At 40.3% G+C, this 20,602-nt stretch overlaps 1 protein-coding gene across 1 annotated transcript in view; it reads right to left on the reverse strand.

The window, feature by feature from the left end:
- Positions 1–288: 288 nt before the first annotated feature.
- LOC108429256 (immune-associated nucleotide-binding protein 13-like) overlaps positions 289–20,602 on the reverse strand; it is a 29,065-nt gene continuing 8,751 nt past the window's right edge. The window contains exons 2-3 of the mRNA XM_017700894.2: positions 14,033–14,100; positions 289–1,786 (exon numbers count right to left, since the gene is read on the reverse strand). Of these exons, the coding sequence (XP_017556383.2) occupies positions 289–1,786; positions 14,033–14,058 (1,524 nt within the window). The 5' untranslated portion in view covers positions 14,059–14,100. The remainder of the gene's footprint in view (positions 1,787–14,032; positions 14,101–20,602) is intronic.

Raw genomic sequence — 20,602 nt, forward strand, 5'->3', positions numbered from 1 at the left:
GTCATTCATTAACATTTAGCAGGTACCATTTGCGACGTGACACATGATGAAATGTGTTGGATTCCAGATGGTGAAGTGGTCTCTTCCTGCTGCAAGATGCCATAGAGAGACTAAAGCCCCTCTCAGTAATCATTTTTTTATTTAATCATAAAATTTAATCATGTATGTAGGCTAGGCAAATACAAACTAGTGGAATGTAATTTTCTTTTTTTCCTCCTGTCCGTGGTAAATCATTTTGAGTAGACTGTTTGAGGATGATTTTATTTTACATCAGGGTCAGTCATATATTTACATTTTCTTCAGTTTTTCAAGTTTCTGAACTCCTTCGGTTTTTCCTATTTCCTTCATTATCTTAATCAGGAAGTCCAAATGCTCAATGACAAATGCAGAGTCAGACTTTAAAGCAGTAATCTCCAGAGTGACCACATTCTGGTAACACTCTTTAACCAGAAATTCTTTGTTCAATTGATTTTCTTTGATTTCATTCTCTAGGCTGCTCATCAAACTCATTTTGTCTCCAGCATTTTCCTCATACTTCTTCATCAGATCTTTGTATGTCTTCTTCACCTTCCGAGTCTTTGACACATAGATTTCGTCCCCTTTAGTATGGACACTAACATCACACTTTCTAGTACAACTTAGGCATTTTCCGTTTGACATGACACTGCACCATTTGAGATCTGAGACCCACCAGCATCCAGGATAATGACAGTTCTCCTTACATACATTGCAGCAAGTGGCCTTCTTGCTTTGTATGTGCCACAGTTTAGATTCTATTTTCACCTTTTCTTTGTAGGCCTCATCAACTTCATATTCAAAGTTATTCATGTCCTTCTTTTCATCCTCATATTTCTCCAAAGCTTTTTTTGTCTGTTCAAGCTCTTTTTTTTTCAGGTCTGTCAGTTTGATTTTATCCTTTAAATTGAAGATGGATGCTGTCAGTTGTTTGCGGAGTGTGATCACGTTTTCGGTCATCTTTAAACTAACTGTTTTACTGTCATTCAGAAAAGTGAAGAGATTCTGCATATTTTCCTCATTTTTATCCCATGCATTTTTGTCATCATCTTCATTAAAGTCCTCGCAGTGAGAGTTGTCAAACTTGAAGTACACAGGCTCTTCACCACTTTTAGCACATCTGATGTTTGATTCTTTGATGGCTTCAAGGGCATTTTTAGGCTTTTTTGGGGCGTGCGTGATGAGCAGAACAATGTTTCTCTCCACATCTATTCCAAATAAAGAGAGAATGGAATCAAACACATACAGCTGTCTGTCTGTGAGTCGAGCAGTGTTTGACGACACCACAAGACACACTAAATCAATTTCCTTGACTCCATCTTCGGATTTGAGTAACTCATGCAGTGTTTCAGTCACATGGAAGTCATCCTCTTTCCCTTCTGTGCTTCCATATCCAGGTGTGTCAATGACAGTGAGAGAGAACGGACTCTCCTCAACAAACACATCATACACAGTCACTGCACTGGTCTGCGATTTAGTTTGGTTTTCTTTCGTCTCTATGATCTCACACCAGATTCTGTTTTCCCATTTAACTCCCAGCATGTAGTTGATGATGGCATTGATGAGAGTCGACTTCCCTGTTCCTGTTTCTCCAACCAGTAATATGGTTTTATGAGGTTTGCTCTTGTCTTCTTCTCCAAATCTCTCTCTCTTCAGTCTGTCATGATCAATTAGAGTCTTTGTGTTTATAATGTATCTTGTGAGGGATCCTTTTATTGTTCTACTGTTTTTTTTTATGTTGTCTAATTGTTTTCCAACTGAATCCTCATTCCTGCAAGAAAATCAGAGGGACATGTAATACATTCATGTAAGTTTCTTCACATTATTTTTTGCCTATTGCTGCTATGATATGAATTTGAGTATAAATTATGAATTTTAGTCTTCTTCTTCTTCTTTCGGCTGCTCCCTTTAGGGGTCGCCACAGCGGATCATCTGCCTCCATCTTGCCCTATCCACTGCCTCAACTTTTACACCAAAGTATGAATTTTAGTCATTTTGGGTGTTGTGTCATTTTGACATAAAAGCAAAACTATAAAACTTACAGCTTACAAAGGGTTGTCATGACAAATCTGCATCACAAATCACCATAAAGACTTTTTAAGGAACTGCATATACATATAGCCTCCTCCACAATTATTGGCAACCTTGGTAAAGATGAATTAGCCTAATCTTTCACTGAATAAAATTAGAAAAATCCAACCTTTGATTGAGGTCAATTTATTGCGAGAATATTCACAGTTCAGTAAACCATTTTTGTGTCAATCTGGACATATGTTTTTGATTACTGTCCTGTTGGAAGATCCAATGATGACCCATTGTTAGTTTCTTGAAAGAGGCACACAGACAACATCACAGACCTCCCACCTTACTTAACAGTGGACATCAGGTACTTTTCAATGTGTCGTTATTCTGTTTATGCCAAACCCACCTGGAATGTTTCTTAACAATAAGATCATTGTTCTTTTCATCTGACTCCAGGCACTTACATTTGTGGTTAGGCTTGTGATATATTTTCCTTACAAATAAACGATTGGCATGGAGGTGGCATCTGTTGCCGGCCTCAGGCCTAGGGGAACACAGAAGTGCATGTGTCGTCAGCCCGTAGTGCAAGATTTATTCTTCACCTTTTACCCACACAGCCCGTTTTCCTGTCGGTTCAACCTAAGACCTCAACTGGGTGAAATAAATATAAACTATAAATATATAACTCCTTGGTCTTAAAAGACTAAATGATTTTACATTCTCAGCTCTATCACCAAAAAAAACAACAGTGTACAAATGTTAGTATAAACAAAATGTAATTAAATCAACTCAAATGAATAATAAATAACAAAAAAATGTGAGGGTCCCTATTTTACTGAAACAAATAAACCTAAATCAATTTTCAGTCCTATACACATCCATGGTAGTTTTGGAGACAAGATGATGGGACATGCTTCTTTTTTTCTGAAACTCTCCAACCATGACCCTGGGGATTCCTTTGCCTCTCTTACCATCCATCTTACTGTAAATGGGGGCAAGATTAACTTGCACCCTGTCCAGGCAAGTCCAGGCAGTAAATTGGAACTTTCAATTATTGCCCTGTCTGTAGCAAAAAGAATGGTGGCAAAGGCAAAGGCTCAGGCCTATGATGAGCTGTATGAGAGGCTGGACAGTAAAGAAGGAGTAAAGGACTTGTATCGTTTGGCTAAACAGAGAGATAGAGCTGGAAAGGATGTACAGCAGGTTAGGCTGATAAAGGATAGAGAGGGAAATGTACTAGTGAGTGAACAGAGAGTGTTGAGGAGATGGAAGATGGAAGGAGTACTTTGAGAAACTAATGAATGAGGAAAACGAGAGAGAGAGGAGGACAACGGGGGGAGAGATAGTGGATGAGGAAGTGCAGAGAATTAGTAAGGTGGAAGTGAGGACAGCTTTAAAAAGGATGAAGAATGGAAAGGCAGTTGGTCCAGATGACATACCTGTGGAGGTATAGAGATGTTTAGGAGAGAAAGGCAGTGGACTTTTTAACCAGGTTGTTTAACAAAATCCTGGAGAGGGAGAGGATGCCTGATGAGTGGAGAAGCAGTGTACTGGTCCCCATTTTTAAGAACAAGGGTGATGTGCAGAGCTGCAGTAACTACAGAGGTATAAAGTTGATGAGCCATATTATGAAGGTATGGAAAAGAGTTGTTGAAACAAGGCTAAGGCGAGAGGTCCAGATCAGTGAGCAGCAGTTTGGTTTCATGCCCAGAAAGAGTACCACAGATGCAATTTTTGCATTGAGAGTGTTGGTAGAGAAGTACAGAGAAGGTCAAAAGGAGCTACATTGTGTCTTTGTGGATCTAGATAAGGCATATGATAGGGTGCCAAGAGAGGAACTGTGGTACTGTATGAGGAAGTCAGGTGTAGCTGAAAAGTATGTTAGGGTGGTGGACATGTATGAGGATAGTGAGACAGTGGTGAGGTGTGCAGTTGGAGTGACAAATGGTTTCAAGGTGAAGGTAAGGTTACATCAGGGATCAGCTTTGAGCCCCTTCTTGTTTGCAAAGGTGATGGACAGGTTGACAGATGAGGTCAGGCAGGAGGCTCCATGGACCATGATGTTTGCAGATGACATTGTAATCTGTGGTGAGAGTAGAGAGCAGGTGGAAGAGAATCTGGAGAGGTGGAGGTTTGCACTGGAGAGGAGAGGAATGAAGGTCAGTAGAGAAAAGATGGACTACATGTGTGTGAATGAGAGGGAGGCAGGTGGAAAGGTGAAGATGCAAGAAGTAGAGGTCGTAAAGGTGGATGACTTCAAATATCTTGGGTCAACCATCCAGAGCAATGGACAGTGTAGAAAAGAGGTGAAGAAGAGGGTGCAGGCAGGATGGAGTGGGTGGAGACGGGTGTCAGGGCTGATGTGTGACAGAAGGATAGCAGCAAGAATGAAGGAAGGTTTACAAGACAGTAGTGCGTCCTGCTATGATGTATGGTTTGGAGACTGTGGCTCTCTCTAAAAGACAGGAGGCTGAGCTGGAGGTGGCGGAGATGAAGATGCTGAGATTTTCGTTGGGAGTGTGGAATTATTAGCCTTAGTATTGTTCATATTACTCTTTTTAAGATGTATTATGTTTAGCATTGAAAGCTTAATGGTTATATTGTACAATTCTAAGAGCTAAGAGTCAGCACATAAGGCTGTGTGCTGACTAATGGTGGAATACACAAGGACGTCAGATAACAGGAAATACCTCGAAGCTAATAGTAGTAGACCCTGGGATTAGCCCACCACACATGTGGTTCATCTGGTCAGATAAGCAGAGCCATTGTCTGGAAAACGGGGGGAGTTGGTAAACACAGGGAATACCTTAAGCTGACCTTGCAGATGCGCTCACGTCTCGAGCGCATCCTTACACTTTTATGATGTGGATTGGTGAGATGGCCTAACGCGCACATTGGAGGCTGGGGTAAGGAAGAAGCGGTCATGCGACTATAAAAAGGGAGTCAGATGAGAAGGGGTCAGAGCTTACTTGGGAGATACATGATGCATGTTCTCTGTTTGTAACCTCTCCAGAATTCTGTAATAAAACCGTTTGTTTAACCTCAGTCTGATCTACTCGTCTCATTTATTTTGCATCAACGAACACGCAGGACTGGTTTCGTCCACAATTTGGTGACCCCGACGTGATGCAAAGGAGACCATTGGAAAAACAGGCTTGATCTTTTTCCTCCATTACTCATCACAGGCGCGCCATTTACTCAGGTTGGCAGAAACCTATTTAAATAAATTCTGCATATTGACAACTGCTAAATTATGGATGGGTAAAAGAGGTTGGATCAAGTGATTAAATTTAAAGGACTGAATTGGAACAAACATAAGGTAAAAATATACTGAGTGATTAATAAGATATTGGGTCTGTGGTTTTTTGCCGGGAATTGGTGAACCCCTCCCGTCATCTGACGAGTGAATGGGATAAGGACTGGGTTGAAAGTCCCTGGGATTGGCTCTCCCTAAAACAGGGTTGGAGTCCCTGAGGTTCAAGTCCTCTAAAGTACCAGGTTGGAGACCCTGAGGTTCAAGTCCTCTAAAAGTATCAGGTTGGAGTCCTTGAGGTTTGAGTCCTCTAAAGTACCAGGTTGGAGTCCCTGAGGGTGGTCCTCTAAAGTACCGGGTTGGAGTCCCTGAGGGTGGTCCTCTAAAGCGCCCATTCGTGATAAGTTTGAAGTTCCTCACATGCAGCAAACCTAACGGTGACAACTGAGCATTGTGAGTTGAGCAAGTAAAACTTCGAAGACGTCTTGGTGAGTACCAGTTTTTGATCAACATGGCTGAATACAGTAAAAGAGATTTAGAAAAAGAATTGGATAATACAGTTGGGGTGGGGAATTGGCAATGGAAAACAGTGGAGGAACAGATAATTATTTTGGCAAAAGCGGTTTATGACTTAGAGATAGACCCAAAAAAGTGGAAAAAGGTGAGAGCAGAAACGGAGAAACTGTTGAGAAAATGGATGCTGGATAAAGAACTGTCTCCCCATGACCAGATTTCTTTGGGACAGGCGTTAAATGATTTTACAGCTAGAGCAATAAAGGAATTAGACGAGGCTAAGGCAGAACATGAAAAGGCAGGAATGTTTAAGAAGGGAAAAGCCAGGAAGAGGTTATCAGATGCAGAACAGGAAATAGCTAAGGTCAGAAGGTTGAAGTGCACATATAATGGCAACCTGGATAGAATGGTAAGTATCCCCAAGTATCCCCACCCTCCTACAATAACCTAACGCCAGGCATTTTGACATGGACACCTGAGCTAGAGCAGGCGTTCATTGAACTAAAGCAGGAACTAGCACATGCGGTTGACCTTGCTAGACCAGACTACACCATGAAAGGAGACAGGTTATCTCACCAGTGCGGGCAAACCCGTAAAACACAAGGAAGAGTTCTTAGCACTAGAGAAAGCGATACAACTACCAAAACAGGTTGCCATCATAAAGTGCAAGGGACATCAGAAAGGGGACTCATTGGTGGAAAGAGGTAATGAGACAGCAGACAAGGCAGCAAAGGAAGCAGCAGGTTATAAAAGAACGAAGTTGGAAGATGGTGTTGAAGGAAGGTGAACCATGGGAACCAATTTCGACAGGAGAAAAGCTCAAGCAAGTGCAGGATCAGGCTAGCCCAGAAGAAAAGACTATGTGACTGGATAAAGGTGGTAGAAATAGTGAATTAGTCTGGGAAGGTCCCAATGGACTTTGGTAAAAGCAGGGCTGGGAGAAGCTCATGGGTTGGCCCAAGTAGGAAAGGTACAGATGAAGGAAAACTTGAAAGGATGGTGGCATCCATTTCTAACCGCTATGATAGCCACACATGTAAAAGAATGTGAAGTATGTAATGTAAATAATGTGGCAAAAAACTTGCAAACCAGGGGTAGGAAAATTCCCTAAGCCCAATGGCACAGGGGAACACATTCAGATAGATTATACAGATATGATTCAGACAGTCAGGAAGTACAGGTATCTGTTAATGTTCGTGGACGTATTTTCAGATTGGGTGGAAGCGTTCCCCACTATGAGGAAAGAGAGCAAATCAGTCTGTAAAATGTTGATCAATCACTGGATTCCCCAACACGTGTTTCCCAAAAGAATTCACTCAGATAATGGTACTCACTTAATAAGTAACGCCTTGGCATGGGTAGAACAAGTACTAGGCCTATAGCTTCTTAATGGTAAGATATCTGTACATTAGTCACTGCTTGGAAATTGGCTTTGAGAAATAGTCGGATTTGGCTTGATAAAATTTGGGGAACACCCCGGGCCCAGGGAATTTGGTGGATAAAGTTAATAAAGAAAAGTGAATGGTGGCAAAAGCATGCTATAGTAATGTGTGGATGAGTCGACTTTAAGGAAAATGCTGAGCTCGTTCTGTGTGTGTTGTATAGTTTTTCGTTCTTAGAGAAAAAGGAAGAGAAAGGGGGATTGGTCTCTCTCTCTCTTTCTCTCTCCCTCTCTGTGCGTTGTGTGTGTGTGTACACGAAGCTGGACTTCGTCTGTGTGTCAGCCCCTCCTTTTCTGAGTAAGACGTGTGTGTGCGCAGATTTGGGTCTGTGTGTGTGTCTGAGCGCCACCCCTCCCTCTTCTCTTTCTGGGGGTGAAGCGTTTATGTTCTCTGACCTGCTGTGTGTCTATAGAGTAACTTTATGAGAGTTGAGGATTGATAAGGAATGATATTTGCTTTATATAGTTAAAACTTAAGGAGACTTTGTAGGGGACTTTGCTGAAAAAAATAAAATAAATAAATAAATAGATTTATGAGTCTCTTATATGGAGGACAATTAAACTTAGAATCACTAGTTAAAGTGAGTAATGTTTATAAAATTTGAATATTATTAATGTGAGGAGGAAAAGTCATATGGATAAGGAGTCCTATGTTTTGTTTTACCTTTATATGGTTATAAACAACAATGAGTCTTCTTTGGGAGACAAAAGAGGACCTTTGATTATGTCGTGGACATCTAAGAGTTAAGTAAAATCTATGAACCTCTTTTCAGAGACGTCGATAAAATATATATAAATGAGATGAGCTCCCAAGAAAGGACAGAATAGTTGAGGAAGTAAATAACCACTGTGCTGACAGATAAGTGTATAAATGTGTGCATTGTTAAAAGAATGGATTGGGATTAACTCTTTGTTGTGTCATATTCACTTTTGTTTGAATGAGCAGGAGAGAGCCAGATGACTGTGGGCGGAGAACCAGTGCATTACTTAACCTGAGCTCCATTGAAGACATCTGTGGGTGACTAAGAGGCTACTGTTTTATCCACAAACTCTTTCACAAACTTAGAAATTAGTATTTAGATGTAAGTGCATTTAATTCTAGCTAGCACTGTTTATAAATCTTCAGTGTGTGTTCATTTATTGATGAATAAAGAAATTTTTAATTAACAATAAGGGTTAATAAGGGAACTGTTAAAAAAGACAAAAAGCAAACTAAGGTGTCAAATGTAATTACTCCGGTTGATGTTGTGCGGAAGAGTTTATGGTGGGAACACAGCCTGCCATAGGAGGTATCAGGAGACTTTTAGTTAATCTCCTAGGGGTTCCAGCTATGGACGAGATTCTACAGAAAGCTGGACTAAATTGATATGTGGGGACTGCTGTGAATGATCCAGAGCTGTTTTCTGCAGTTTGAGGTCGAATGTAGAGAGCATTGAGTGATACATTTCCGACAAATGCGCATCCTGATAATATTCTGATTGAGCCACTCGGACTGAAAGAAAACCCGAGAGCTTATGTTTCAAGAGCCCTTCAAGTGTGGAGAAATGTTACAGGAAATGATCCGGATTTGAATCAAATGGAACAGTCCATTTTGCGAGCCAAAATACAGAAGAGGTTGCCCCTACCAGTGAGGAGCAAACTGGCAGAGGTGGTTGGCCTTGGAAGTATGGCAAAAGGTGTGAATACAGATCATATAGCCAACCAGGTCGGGATGACAAGAAGAAGGAGAAGGAGAAGAAGCAGGCTTTGGTCAAATAGAGTCAGTCTCTGCTAAATCAGCTATCATCACAACAATAGCTGAGTCAGGTTCAGCTCTAACTATCGCAGCTATCATTGTTACCTCCAGCTGTTGCATGCTCTGATGAAGCACATGGGTTAGCTTATCTTGCAAGAGGGGAAGTTAGAAGTAAAATCACAAAGGCGTATGGGTTCTGGGCACCATACTTACTTGAGTAGATTGATTATGTCATAGGTAGGTGCACAATCTGTTGGAGAAATAATGTTCGGAAGGGTATGATAGTTCCTCCTGGTCACATTCCGATTCCAAGGGGTCCTATGCATGAGTTGTTGTGGATTTTTGTTGGCATCATAAAACCAGTTGAAGGGAAAAGATATTTATTAGTGGTAGTAGCTTTATCAGTACCTAAATTTTGTGTAAAGAAGTCATAGGTAGATAGGGACTTCCGGATCTCCTCAGATAATGGGAAAGAGTTTGTGGATAAGATAGTAAGAATGATTTTGCAAAATTGGGGATTAGACAACATCTTGGAGTAGTTTACCACCCATAAAGTGAAGGGATTTGTGAAAAAATGAATGCTAGTTTGAAAAATCGCATTGCCAAAATCTGTCAGCAGACAGGTTTAAATTGGGTAGCAGCACTCCCATTAACATTAATGATGAAGACGAGGATGAGGTGGAAGAAGGTGAACTGGTGGAAGAATATTCTTTTTGAATATTTAATCATTTTATATTCATTCTTAGTGGATCTGGCATTATCTTATGGAGTTGTGATTCGCATATGATGTGTCTGTTGTTTTTCCCAAAGACTCGCTGTTGTTTTCTTTCCCTTTTAGAAAGAAAGGGGGGAGGTTTAGTGTTTGGAAATCGGGATGCGTTGAAGGGGTGCACACCTTCACGGATGGACGATAAAAAAGGACTGAGAGACTCTGAACAAGAAGGTCTACACCCAACACCATCAACACCACTTGAGGAGTCGACATGTGGAAGAGTTTCAGTCTGATACATTGATGTGTTTATATGTCTTTGCTTGAATACGTTGGGACCTCAGATGTGTTTTCTTTTCTTTTCACGAGTTAGGGAAATGGGTTTTAGGTTTGTTATCGGGTCTGATAGGTCGAATAGCCCGCTAACGAACATTATTTTAAGTTGTTTATTTTTGGGGTTCCATATGTATTAGCTTAAGTCACCTTCATACATATTGAATTTTTCTTTTAACATTGGACTGGAGTTCCATAAAGGAGGTTGCTTGTGGCAGGAGAACCGTGAGAGAATTTTTCCTGTCCAAATTGTTTGATGGATATTTCAGGAAGGTTGGCTGCCTGACAGGTTTTTTCGCTCTCACACTCCAGACAATGTGCAGTTGTTAAGCAAATGTAATGTGTTATATGTGTAGTCGCACTCATGTTCATCTTTTGTTTTTGAGGCCCGGTTTAGCCACGAAGGGGGGAATATGAGGTGTGTAGACGATCAACTATGAACAAAGACCGTTGTATTAGTAGATATGGGGGAATACAATTAGACTACACCCTAGGCAGCTCCACAGCATGGATATTTGATTTGTCATTAACTGCGCAGGTCAGAACTCAACATATAGAGGTTACGATGTTATGTCTGAATGTTGACCTTTCGGGTGAAAGGTCAAAAGGGGGAATTGTGGAATTATTAGCCTTAGTATTGTTCATATTACTCTTTTTAAGATGTATTATGTTTAGCATTGAAAGCTTAATGGTTATATTGTACAATTCTAAGAGCTAAGAGTCAGCACATAAGGCTGTGTGCTGACTAATGGTGGAATACACAAGGACGTCAGATAACAGGAAATACCTTGAAGCTAATAGTAGTAGACCCTGGGATTAGCCCACCACACATGTGGTTCATCTGGTCAGATAAGCAGAGCCATTGTCTGGAAAACGGGGGGAGTTGGTAAACACAGGGAATACCTTAAGCTGACCTTGCAGATGCGCTCACGTCTCGAGCGCATCCTTACACTTTTATGATGTGGATTGGTGAGATGGCCTAACGCACACATTGGAGGCTGGGGAAAGGAAGGAGCAGTCATGCGACTATAAAAAGGGAGTCAGATGAGAAGGGGTCAGAGCTTACTTGGGAGATACATGATGCATGTTCTCTGTTTGTAACCTCTCCAGAATTCTGTAATAAAACCGTTTGTTTCACTTCAGTCTGATCTACTCGTCTCATTTATTTTGCATCAACGAACACGCAGGACTGGTTTCGTCCACAGGAGTGACAAGGCTGGACAAGATTAGAAATGAGCAGATCAGAGGGACAGTGAAGGTGGAGCAGTTTGGAGATAAAGCCAGAGAGGCCAGGTTGAGATGGTTTGGACGTGTGTTGAGGAGGAATAGTGGATATATTGGGCAAAGAATGTTGGAGATGGAGCTGCCAGGTAGAAGGAGAAGAGGTAGACCTCAGAGAAGGTTTATGGATGTAGTGAAGGTGGACATGGAGATGGTTGGTGTAAAGGTAGAGGAGGCAGTGGATAGGGCAAGATGGAGGCAGATGATCCGCTGTGGCGACCCCTAAACGGAGCAGCCGAAAGAAGATGAAGAAGTAACGCTATAAAAGGCCAAGTTCCCTGATCGTTGAATAGTATGGCCTTGGATAATAATGGGCCTTGGTTTCAGTAGACTGGTAGACTGTACGTATTCCGTCCCTACTTGTGGTTTCTTTCAGGTGTGGTTTGCACTTTTTTTTGGAGTGTAAATTTGCTTTTGTTTTTTTTTCCTTGCTGTATATTTTGATTTAATTACTCATTCATTTTTTTGGCATTTGATTGTGCTTATTGGGTTTAATGTGGGGTGGCAGTACGTGATGAGGCTGAGGGTTGTGCTCTTTTCATGAGACGCTGGAGTTAATTATATGTATTATCTTATGCTATTTGACTTTAGCTGAGTTTTAAAAAATTCGCTGTTGTATAAATTTTAAATTATATTTATAAATTGAGATTAGAAATAATAAATTGCATTTTTTTTTGTTTTGTTTTGTTACAGTGAGATGGTGGTTTCTGTTTAAGCCATCGAGAAAATAAAAGCCGTTCAGCTGCATCAGTCTTATCTTGGTTCTGTGTGCCCTTAAATTTAAGGAAGTATAAGGGGTGTTAAAGTAGAGCGCTTGAAATTAAAGTAGTGGGTTGTGCTTGGTGAGGGCCACACACAACACCCCACTTTATAGTACTCCTCCCATCATCCTCAGATCTGCTGAATTGGCAACACATTGACATCAGACACTCCTCTATAAACCAGTCACTATGTTTATAGGCAAAGAGTTTTGCCATTCTGATTGAATACAATCGGATTACAGATTCAGACTGAGGGGTTTATCTGCTCACTCTACTCAACAATCTGACGAAAATCTTCGTTTACATGCCGACTACAAGTGATCCGATGCAAAATGACGCGCATGCGTTGGGCAGCGTTGAGAGTAAATGTTACCATGATGGCGAACATCACGTGACATTCAGTCTGCATGAGATGAGTTTCCAGTTGGCGTGCTTGTTTTAATTGCTTTAAACTGATGTCAGACTTACTGCTGGGATAGGCTCTAGCACCCCCCCCGCGACCCTGATGGAGAAGCGGCTTGGAAAATGGATGGATGGATGATGTCAGGCTCAGAAAAAACGTCCTTCACATGCACTTATAAAGGAAGACGTCGTGCTCTGAGACACATAAGCTGGCCATCCGTCCCACCGCAGTCTTTTAAAGCTCAGAGCATAAACTTTGTCTCCTCTTCAGACCAGTGTCTGCTCCACCACGTTGAATGGTGTAAACCTTTCGCTATGACGTACTTGCACGTTCTGATTGGAGTGTAATCGAATTCGGGCGTTTACATGGATGTTATTCTTTCATTTAACAGATTGTTTAGAGGTTTACCCACCTCGTTCAATCGGACAGAAATTGTATTCTGAATGTTCTCAATCGGACTAGACTCTTCCGATTGAGGTGTTTACATGGACGTATTCTATTCTGGTTGAACTATTAGTTGGATTTTTAATGGATTATTAGGCTGCATGTAAACATGGCTACTGTCAAGTACAGGGAGACACAGCCCTGATAGGTGATTTACAACAGGATGTAGGTCTGTCATGTCAGTTCTTAAGTGCAATTCCAGTGTGAAACCAAAACTAACCAGATCAAATGTATTCAGTGTAACAAAAACATGAAACTTGGTTCGGATTGCCAGATGTTCAGATGTCTTCATCTTGAAGTTATTTTTTAGATATTCTTATTTTGGACCGGCTACAGCTAGATTTCACACAATATGTTTATGTTTTAAATGTTGAATTTTAAGTGTGTTTGTATGTTATTAAAAACATTCATTAACATTGGTTCATTGGTTTGGATCTTGGTCCAGACTTTCAGGTGTGAAGACATCCATGGACGTGTTCTAAACCATATCAGTCTGTCTACACAAAACGAAGGATCTAGATAAATTTTGAGTGGGTTGACAGACGTCTTTGAGTATGTGATTACGGAGATGAGAGAATGTGGGGACAATCACAGTACAGTATAGAGTATAGAGTATAGAGGCAGATATCAGACATCAAACATTTTTTGGCTGATCAGCTGTATCTGGGATAAGTGGTGAATGTTATGTACAGAAATCCCAAGTGTAAGTGAAGTGTGTGAATATTAATCAGTAGTTTGTTCTGAGGATAGACATAAAAATGTGTGAGAAACCTCAGGTGTGACACAATTCTGTGAGATTACATCTAATGAATGTTTTGACAGCCCTGGAATTTCATTCTTATTTTACACATTGCAAAATCCTAATAACAAAATTTGTACTGAGATTGAATTTATTTAGATTTTTTCTAGAGATACGTTTGAGTAGCTTCACGCAAGATTTTAAACCACCATTCACTGAAAGCCATTTCAGAATCATCATTAGAATCCTTTATTGATCCCAGATCAATAACTCTTTATTTTTAAGAGTGAACCAGTTAGCATTTGTTTACTTGGACATGTTTTTGTTTTAAGATAAAGTCGTTATGATGTGGGTGACACTATCAGATAAAAAGGACGTCTTACCCATAAGATGCCTGACGATCTGCCATGACTGATGGGTTTGGCTTGGAGAAGAAACTCGATCTGTTTTGCTAAATGTGAGAAACACAAGAAAAGTGTTTACGTATTTTAATTCTCACAAGAAGATAAACTTTGAAAACACCAAACCTGAACAAATGATGCGTACCCAAACAGCCTAAATTCATATTAAGTAAAATTGTTACCCTACTGAAATAATGCCTCAAGTGTAAAAAAAAGTACCTTGCCAAACAAAAAAAAAAGTCAACCTCAAATCTAAATGGACATATTTTGATTTGTTAGTTCATGCTGTTGGTCTGTTTAAGCATAATCTGTCTTGTCATTATTCAGAAGACAATTATGTTTTTTGTTCTATGAAGGGTGGTGACTGCCTCTAAACACCATCTGAAACTTGGATGCCCAACTGTGTTCCAGGCACCTCTGGAAGAGTCCATATCAGTACTTTCAGTGTAAGAAGAACTTATAGTCTGTAATGGTGTATTCATACACTGGTTTTCTGTTTGCACCATTATTACCAGATTATTATCTAAAAGAAATTACATCCAACATCAGAACTTTGTTTAGTATCTTTTGGTATCTACAGTAAAGATTTATGTCAGCTGATATTCCATCATTTCAATCTGTCTGAGTAATGTGATATGAGGTTAAACTAGATCACCAGAAACCAGCTTAGACCAGCAGGAAATCCAACACTTTTACAGATAAAACTTGACATTGCTGGCTTAATCAAATGATTGGAGAGACCATCACATTCAGTTGAAGTTTCTCCACTATTGTTTAAATCACTTACATGGTAACCATTTGCCTAGAGAACCCACTAGGTAATTAGCTACAAAACAAATGAGGGGGATATTCTCTGGGATGATGTAAATGCTATGGTGTTTAGAGATATAGAGGCAGCAAAAGAGGTGAGTAAGGTGACCAACAGAACCACAACGAAACAGGAAGTATCTGCGACACCTTTTATCTACATGTAGAAAATACAATGGAGGATAATAAACCAAAAGAAAAATGAATAACCCAACAAACAAACCAGAAAACAAACCCCTACCAATCAAACATTTGGATCTCGCAGTCTTTCAAGAAAAGAATTGTCCATAGACTATTTAGCATTGGCTTTGGTTTAGGGTAATCCTTAAAGAAGAAAATAGCATGGTCCCACCAGGCGAATAGCAGTCCATGGAGATTGCAGCTTATAGGATGTAGGCAGTGGTGGACAGTAACTAAGTAAATGTAATTTGTTACTGTACTTAAGTAGTTTTTTTCTGTATCTGTACTTTACTTGTTTTTCCATTTTGGGCGACTTTTTACTTTCACTCCACTACATTTCAGAGTCAAATATCTTACTTTTTACTCCACTACATTTTGAGAAATCTGTCGTTCCTTTTGATTTTTGTGTGTATAAAAACGTAACATGTCGAAACGAAAGAAGTGCAAAGCAAGAACACCAATGATGGAACTAAACTAACCTGTAAATAGACCACAATATAGAAATATGTACACACATGCAGTCCTGACTGGCACGTTTCTTTTTTTCTGAATTCATACAAACACTTTTATTTTATAGTAAATTAGTTTTGGTTAGTTTATGTTTATGAACAGAGGCCTACAGATCAATATAGTAAATTAAAACTTATTTGTGATCTTGAGTTTAAAGCCAGTTTTTATTAAACTTGTAACTAATTTACAAAGTAATCTTAAACTGAAACTTTGCTTGTTTGTAAAAAGTGATTTCAGAGCCACTCAGTTCTCCCTGATGGAAACTGTTTACCTTCAGTGTTTTGTGCTTATGATCATTTTAATAGACGTCAGCGTCACTAATTAATGACATTCTATTAAAAGAGTGGTTTACCAAGAGAGACGCTGGAGGATTTTCACCTAAAATGAGTTCATGAAGCGAGTCTTGTTACAAAAATGATAACAGGACATCAGAGCCATAATTAATCTTTTAGTACTTTTACTTTTGATACTTAAGTACATTTGAAGGCAAATACTTTTGTACTTTTACTCAAGTTGAGGTCTAGAGTAAGGACTTCTACTTTTACTGGAGGAATATTTTACCTTGGCTATCTCTATTTTAACTCAAGTACATGATTTGTGTACTTCGTCCACCTCTGGATGTAGGCCCAACAGGACAGGAGAAACTTGGGGTTAAGCAATGATACAAGACTCAGCAAGCCTTCAAACAGTCCCCAGTTTCTCCCGACATCAGCATTTATGCAATATAAAATCTCCTTCTGCATAAGAAGTTAAACCCAAACACCATACTTTTAGCATGTTAGTGTAACCGGTGTATGCAGTCATGTGTGGAAGAGGAAGACTGGACACGCTCTGCCATATGACTAGGAATTTATTCTTTTGTTCTCTTTTTCTATATAAAAATTGAGAGTGGCAAAAGCACAGCACTGAATGAATTCTGTTTCTCTCACGTACATACGCTGTGGTGGGTGGGTGGTTGAGTGGGTGGGGGGGACGCCATTTAAGCCTAAACGGTAGCTGTACATTCATTGGTGAACTTTTATTGGGGAAATAAAAAAATAAATCTACCATATCCGCTACATTCACCTTGAATTTCACTAAAATCCTGATCAGTTGGATCCAGAATATATGCTAGACTTTAGTATCTGGAAAGCACATCTAATCACAACTGGCACAGGCTATGAAGAACCTTCTTACAGTGATTCAGTACCTGTCGAACAGGTCAGGAGGAACACAAGCTTGATCAGGCCATAGGTTTTCCTGGAATGATATGGTGCATTGTACACCATATTGTAACCTGGCCCCCATTTACATTTTGAAATTCACAGTGAACATGAAAACAATCCATTCAAAATGTTTTGCACTAACTCGACAAAAGAGCTCTAAAAATAGAAAATATGACTGATTTCTTAGTGATTGTGCTAGTAAAATTAAAACATTAAAAGACTTCTGAGCCATAGACTCAATCAAGCGACTGACCTTCTTTAGAATGCTACCTGCACGAGACCTAACAACTCCCTGTGTGTCAGTGATGTGTGACTGTGTTTCAATATTAGTGTGTTCTGATGAGCCAGGAGCATTTGAGATTGTGTCTGTGATGACTGACTGGTCTGAATCATCTGGACTATATACACCAGCATTCTGTGTGAGACAGTTGTCCTCATGGTCATCTCCTTGGATACTAGATTCATCATCTTCTGGACTGGGCTTATCTTCCTTAACCCCATCAACAGATGACATAAAACTCTTTGCACCTTCAGAATCATATGACATCCAGGCAGTACTTCTAGCCTCTGGATTTTCATGCTCTGAGGTCTCAAATGAGTCCAGAATGCATAGCTCATTCTCTGGACATCACTGAACTTGTCATCGCTAATCACCTCATTACATGTGTCTACAGGCAGAAAACTAATATTAAAGATCAAATTGTGATGCACCGACCGAACAACTGAAAAGGGGCATACCCTGTTTTGTGTACAGTTGCGTGTATAGTTTGAATCTGCTCAGGCCACTCATGCTTTTCCTGAAGAGGGAGAGTTTGTAGCATATTGCCAAGCGTGTGGTTTGAATCTCTCAGTTCCCCCGCTGCCCATTGGGTGATATGCTGTAGTGCATGACTTGGAGATTCCTGAAAGCTCTGCTGTGAGTGCACTCTCGAAGTTGGCGCCTTGGTGTTTGCTCTCTGGGGAAAACCATACACACATCATGATCCAATAACTTCTTGGCGACTTGTTTCGCAGTCTGATTTGAACATGGAAACATCCATGGAATCCTGTTTTCTGTCTTCAGCACTCCAAAAATCTCCAAGCTCCATGGGAGCACTAGTCCTAATACTTTCTAATGGTGCTCTCATAGATGGTTCAGGTGTTTTGACCAAAATACATCGTTGGCAACACCTCACATACTCTGACATCATGCTCCATTTTAGGCCAGAAAAAGCATTGCCATGCAAGGTAGAGTGTCCTTGCCTGTCCTTATTGAGCAGCAATATCTTTAAAGCTTTCTCCTGTAGACTGGCAGGTAGAACAAACTGATGTCTTTTCTGCCTATTAAGAGGATCTTTCCTGACTCTGTAGAGGACACAATCATGGACTCACTGTTCCCACTGCTTAAGAAGTACCAGGGTTTTTGAGTCCATTCTACCCCTCTCATTTCGAAGGCTGCTTTCTCTGATTGACAAATGGCATGATCTTTTGAATGGTAGGGTCAAGCTCATATAGTCAGGAGGTGTGAAACTCTGAAGAGACTGGATTGCTTGTGATGCTCTCAACTCTGCTGTTGTCTCCCACAGTTCATGTTTGTCCAAGCAAGCTTTGATGGTCATGCTGTCACAAGGAGAATCCAAGGGCTTGGGCACATTAGCGGTTCGCAGGCATTGTACCATGAGATGGAAAGTGTCTTGAATTCCAAGTTCAGCTCTTGACATCCTTGTGATGACATCGACCTTCCCTGGATGCAGGGAAATCCCATTGCTATCTAGGAGATGGCAAAGAAACTTGACAGATTCACACATCACGTTCCAAAGAAGTTGGGACAGAGGCAACAAAAGCTCAAAAAACCCCTGTTTGGAAAATTCCACAGGTGAACAGGTTAATTGGAAACAGGTGAGTGTCATGATTGGGTATAAAGGCAGCATCCCTTAAAGGCTCAGTCCTTCACAAGCAAGAATGTGAGCAGTTTGCGAGAGCAAATAGTTCAAGACAGTTTAAGAAAAACGTTTCTCAATGTGCAATTGCAAGGAATTTAGGGATTTCATCATCTATAATCTACTATATGATCAAAAGAGAATCTGGAGAAATCTCTGTAAGTAAGTGGCAAGTCAGAAAACCAACATTGAATGCCCGTCACCTACAATCCCTCAAGCGGCACTGCATTAAAAACCAATATCATTCTGTAGTGGATATTACCACATGGGCTCAGGAACACTTCAGAAAACCACTATCAGTGAACACAGTTCGTTTCTCCATCTACAAGTGCAAGTTAAAACTCTGCGATGCAAAGCGAAAGCCATATATCAACAACACCCAGAAACGCCGCCGACTTCTCTGGGCCCGAGCTCATCTGAGATGGACTGACGCAAAGTGGAAAAGTGTCCTGTGGTCTGACGAGTCTACATTTCAAATTGTTTTTGGAAATCATGGATGTCGTGTCCTCCGGGCCAAAGATGAAAAAGACTGTCCAGATTGTTATCAGTGCAAAATTGAAAAGCCAGCATCTCTGATGGTATGGGGGGTGTGTTAGTGCCCATGGCATGTGTAACTTACACATCTGTGAAGACACATTAATGCTAAAAGGTACATACAGGTTTTGGAGCAACATATGCTGCCATCCAAGCAACATCTTTTTCAGAGACGTCCTGCTTATTTCAGCAAGACAATGCCAAGCCACATTCTGCACGTGTTACAACAGCGTGGCTTCTTAGTAAAAGAGTGTGGGCACTAGACTGGCCTGTCTGCAGTCCAGACCTGTCTGCCACTGAAAATGTGTGGCGCATTATGAAGCGCAAAATACGACAACGGAGACCCCGGAGTGTTGAGCAACTGAAGTTGTACATCAAGCGAGAATGGGAAAGAATTCCACCTAAAAAGCTTAAATAATTAGTGTCTACAGTTCTCAAACGCTTATTGAGTGTTGTTAAAAGGTGTTGTAACACAGTGATAAACATGCCTCTGTCCCAACTTCTTTGGAACGTGTTGCAGACATCAAATTCAAAATGAGTGAATATTTACTAAAAACAATAGTTTATCCATTTGAACATTACAAAGACAAAATATTTAGTGTATTCAATTGAATATAGGTTGAAAAGGATTTGCAAATCATCGTTCTGTTTTTATTTATGTTTTACCCAACGTCCCAACTTCATTGGAATTGGGGTTGTATTTTGAGCCAATTTAAATGATATAATTTTGGCTTCCTCTGCAGCTGCATCATTAAGGGGAAGGAGTTCACTTTTTGTAAGGTTCAATCTATAGCCCAAAATAGCAGTGAATTGGTCTGTCTTGGAAAGAGCTGCAGGGAGCGAAGTGTGAAGATTAGAAACAAAAAGGAGCAAATCATCAGCAAACAGCATAACCTTCTGTTTATATCTAGTAATATCTGTGATGTCAACATTATCACGGAGAGCTAGAGAAAGGGGTTCAATGGCCAGGGAGAACAGTAAGGGACGTGCAGGACATCCTTGTCTAGTAGATATACTAGATGATATTTATGATATAGAGGAAAAAAATCTGAGTTATTGTTCCTAATCACAGCCATAGGGAAGGTGTACAAGTGCACCCATGAAATGAATGAACTACCAAAACCGAATCTTTTCAATGTGTAGAAGAAGTAATCCCATTCCACCCTGTTGAAAGCCTTTTCAGGGTCCATTGAAATTACTGCTTCCAAAGAGTTGGAATTCGTATAGATTACATTAAACAAATGCCTCAGGTTGATAGAGATTCCTGTTATTGATAAATCCAGTTTGTTCTGGAGATATCACTGAAGGTAGTGGCTTCTCCAACTTTGAGGTGAGAATTTTAGATAGAATTTTAAAATCAGCATTTAATAAACTCATTGGACAATAGGACAAGCAGA

The sequence above is a fragment of the Pygocentrus nattereri genome, chromosome 3, assembly GCF_015220715.1.
Source record: "Pygocentrus nattereri isolate fPygNat1 chromosome 3, fPygNat1.pri, whole genome shotgun sequence".
NCBI classification, from domain to species: Eukaryota; Metazoa; Chordata; class Actinopteri; order Characiformes; family Serrasalmidae; genus Pygocentrus; species Pygocentrus nattereri.